A 4,311-nucleotide genomic window follows, 5' to 3' on the forward strand; every position below is an offset into this window, starting at 1 on the left:
AGTAACGTAACTTCCGACGCGGTGGCACGTGATGAAATCATACGTACGTCAAATGTGACGCTCCAGGGTTGGACCTATGATTAGCCTCGTCCTGACCACAAGGTGGCGCTATTATGCTGAGAAATTAGTAATGCAATGCAGTTGGATCATGTGAAGGCAGTCGCCTCCATAGAGACCGCATAGGGCCTATCAAATCCTCATTCACATGCAGCCTAGAAATGAATTTAATAGTCAAATAGTTGTAGCAATACTGCACTTCCCATAGTAGCCGGTTGCGAGTATTTCGTATTTGAGTGGATATAGCCAAAATGTTGTATTCAGTGGGCCAGTATTTATTTTATGTTTAGTTTATTGGCTTACAAAAACTGGTTGCAGTTTTGAAACTGCAGTAAACGTGTATTTGACTCTGGTATTTTGGACAAAGTAATTGCAGAATAACTGCAGGTTGTTATACTGCACTGTAACTAACTGCAGTGAGTTATACTGCACTGTAACTAACTGCAGTGAGTTATACTGCACTGTAACTAACTGCAGTGAGTTATACTGCACTGTAACTAACTGCAGTGAGTTATACTGCACTGTAACTAACTGCAGTGAGTTATACTGCACTGTAACTAACTGCAGTTGCACTGGAAGAATTACTGCAGTAGAAGAACTGTGTTATTTTGTACACAGTATTTGCAGCATACTGCAATTATACTCACTCTAATGGCAGTTATACTGCAATCTTTTTCGTAAGGGTGAGCACCAATATCAAATGAATTACAAGGCATTTCTATGAAGTCAACCTCAATAACACATAGTTTATCTGTTCTGTGGGTCAGACTGCGTGGTTTGGAGAATGGTGGGACATGACTGTCACTGGATTTACATTTGCAGTGTTCTTTCTCAAACATTCCAAATCCTGTTTGTCTGATTTTGTCACTCAGTGGAAACTGAACGCACCAGAAGAGCAGCGAGTCACACAGGTGTAGCCTATGGGTATAGATGACAGCCCTCCCTGAGACGGAGACACTGCCCTGTGGGAGGAGTGGCACGTGTTTTGGTTTCACTCAGCCAGTGCATTAGACTTCCAGGCAGATAGGTTCGGGATCTTAGCCTAATGAAATCAGCTTTATTCTCGCTGTTGGAGCTATAGTAAAATCCCGTGGTGTCGCACACAGCTGTTATTAGGATTTTGGGTGATTCCATGGTGCACCAGCAGTGTGGATAGCACTGCCAGGCAGCGCGTAAAGGCTCCAGGATGACACCATTAGACGGACATCAAGCGGAGGAACGGGACTCGCAGAGCCAGGAGGACTCAGAGTGTCCCGTGTGTTATGAAAGTCTCTCCGGCACGGAGAGGACCCTGAGCTGCGGACACGTTTTCTGCCACGACTGTCTGGTCAAAACCTTGGTCAGTATCAACAGGGACGGCGTCATCAGAGACACCATCATCTGTCCCGTCTGCCGACACCTGACTTTCATCAAGAAGCAACAGGAGGTTGGGGTTCCTCTCGCCCCGGGGAAAGAGGCCGAGGAAGGAGGCGGGCAGACCTTGAAGGTTCCTGTCCCTCCACCAGCACCTGGTAACCCACAGCATCACCATGAAGCACGACGCGCGTCAGGGCATAGTAGCTCATCGTCTGATTCAAGTGGACTGAGCTGGATTGTGAGACGTTTTAGGTGGATTTCAGAGAGATGCAGGAGTCGACGGATACTGTCACTGATCACTCCCGACCACAGAAACTCTCAGATTTTCATCATCAGTGCCCAGGGCCGACCCATGGCTGATGAAGATGCGGTGAGCCTGGACACTATGCCTGTTGTTCTCCAACCCAACCGCAGGAGACGGCGCGTCAAGATTTGTACAACAGCACGTTGCTTGGTCGTTCTGCTTGTGATATTCACATTGATGGCAATGGTAGCTGCCACACTTCCTTGGATTATATTGGCATAGTCCACAAAGCCAGAGCCATATGGCTCTAGCATATGCATGGTGCGTCATTGCGCACTACGTGATCGTCATCACTATGTCTTGTTATTGTATGGTCATTTTCTCTTCTCTCATGCTCTCATGAAGACAATGTATTGCACTTAATTAACTGAAACGTGTCACTTTGTCCATTCTGTCAATATATATATATATATATATATATTGTAGTGCCATATAGTTTGAACTTGTCCAGTGTGTTCCTTGTGTTCCTGTTTGTACTCAATGCTCTGGACAGGATCTCATTAAGTCACTGAAGGAAACAGGGCTGGTTCAGTCACTGGTGTCTGCAAAGAAAGTGATAGTTTATGGAATGACTGAGAGGAAAAGGCATTGTCTTATTTCCTACATTTATACACTTTCTGATGGTGGTTTGGTTAATAATGGTTGAAATATTGGTCCCAAGATCAAAAGAAGAAGAGGTCCCTGTGAACATGCCTCCATATTCACCCCATTACCATGGTAACTACCGATGCTCACCATATAACTGCCCCATATGTTGTTGGCAACAAGTCCTCAATAAAGAATGGTGAGGGTTGCAATCCCAGCACCTCTCATGGAGACCATTGTCGTGTGTTTCTGGTTGTAAGTTGTTTTACCTGTTTAATGAGAACTTCAGTGACATTTACAAGGACAGGCTACAGTGACTTCATTAGAAGGACTAGATAACCAACACATCATGTGCCAAAATATTTTTTATGTCCTACCGGCACGTGGTACATTCTGACAATGCAAACAGAGAAAGGGAGACAGAAACAGAGACTGACACAGAGACACATGAGAGGCACCGAGACAGAAAGAGACACCAAGACACAGAGAGAAAGTGCACTATCAAATGCCTTCAGTATCCTCGGCAAATAATTCATGTGAGTCCCTGGCAGGTTGAAGGAGCAGGACCGACTTGCAGGTGAAGATGAGCATGGGTCGGGGATTGATTGCTGTAAAGAGAGACTTGGGGCACGGGAACACTGAGGTGTTGTCTTACAACTGACACCACATAGAGGCCCTGCTATACCAACACCAGGGAGAGAGAGTTAGCTCTGCTTTCTCTATTGTGAAGGGAACAACGTCTACAGTTTATAATGGACAAGGAATGTACAGCATTGGAGGATCTGATACAGGGCCAATATAGTTGTGTAGGCTACATGGTGAACATGAGAGGACAGTCAAGTGTTACAGAGCCACTTACAGTAAAGTGTTACAGAGAAACGTACAGTCAAATGTTAACTAGTTTATTATGTCAGGAACAAGGTTTCTGGAATGTGCTTTATCAACGTCTCCATCCTCCATGTGTTCTCTCTTTCCTCTGCTTGTCTAGTTGTTCCTGTTTAACTGGTTGGTTAGCAACCAACCAACCGCCTCAGCTGTTCTGGATCCTCCCTCCCTTCTTTCTTCCCTGTGAGAGGGAGGAGGGAGATGGGAAGGGAGGGAGGGGGAGAGAGGGCGGTGGTGGGGGAGGGAGGGAGAGGGGAGGGTGGGTAGAGAAGTGTAATAATGAATTTCAGTTAATGACTAAGTAATTGAGTAATAAAACCTACTCTTACTGTGAGACTGGATGAGTGACATTCTATTACAGACTCTTAATTAATGTTCTTGTGTGAGAAATTAAATTATGTGGCATATCAAAATCAACTCTCAAAGTTCTACCATAAATCCACAATGAATTAATGAGCATAAACCTATAAAACATATTTTCAAACATTTGAACATGGAAAACAAGATAAATTAAATAGACTCTCTCTGATACCACTGGTTATACTGGTGGAAAGTCTCTCTCTCTGATACCACTGGTTATACTGGTGGAAAGTCTCTCTCTGATACCACTGGTTATACTGGTGGAAAGTCTCTCTCTCTGATACCACTGGTTATACTGGTGGAAAGTCTCTCTCTGATACCACTGGTTATACTGGTGGAAAGTCTCTCTCTCTGATACCACTGGTTATACTGGTGGAAAGTCTCTCTCTCTGATACCACTGGTTATACTGGTGGAAAGTCTCTCTCTCTGATACAGATACCACTGGTTATACTGGTGGAAAGTATCTCTCTCTCACTGGTTATACTGGTGGAAAGTCTCTCTCTGATACCACTGGTTATACTGGTGGAAAGTCTCTCTCTCTGATACCACTGGTTATACTGGTGGATAGTCTCTCTCTCTGATACCACTGGTTATACTGGTGGAAAGTCTCTCTCTCTGATACCACTGGTTATACTGGTGGAAAGTCTCTCTCTCTGATACCACTGGTTATACTGGTGGAAAGTCTCTCTCTCTGATACCACTGGTTATACTGGTGGAAAGTCTCTCTCTCTGATACCACTGGTTATACTGGTGGATAGTTCCT

The 4,311-nt window shown here is 44.7% G+C and overlaps 1 protein-coding gene across 1 annotated transcript; it reads left to right on the forward strand.

Moving 5' to 3' along the window:
• Positions 1 to 1,006: 1,006 nt before the first annotated feature.
• On the forward strand, positions 1,007 to 3,341 carry LOC115117506 (RING finger protein 222). Its single transcript, XM_029645977.2, has one exon. The coding sequence runs from the start codon at positions 1,244 to 1,246 to the stop codon at positions 1,937 to 1,939; it is 696 nt and encodes a 231-aa protein (XP_029501837.2). The 5' UTR covers positions 1,007 to 1,243; the 3' UTR covers positions 1,940 to 3,341.
• Positions 3,342 to 4,311: the final 970 nt, after the last annotated feature.

The sequence above is a fragment of the Oncorhynchus nerka genome, linkage group LG26 (assembly GCF_034236695.1).
Source record: "Oncorhynchus nerka isolate Pitt River linkage group LG26, Oner_Uvic_2.0, whole genome shotgun sequence".
NCBI classification, from domain to species: domain Eukaryota; kingdom Metazoa; phylum Chordata; class Actinopteri; order Salmoniformes; family Salmonidae; genus Oncorhynchus; species Oncorhynchus nerka.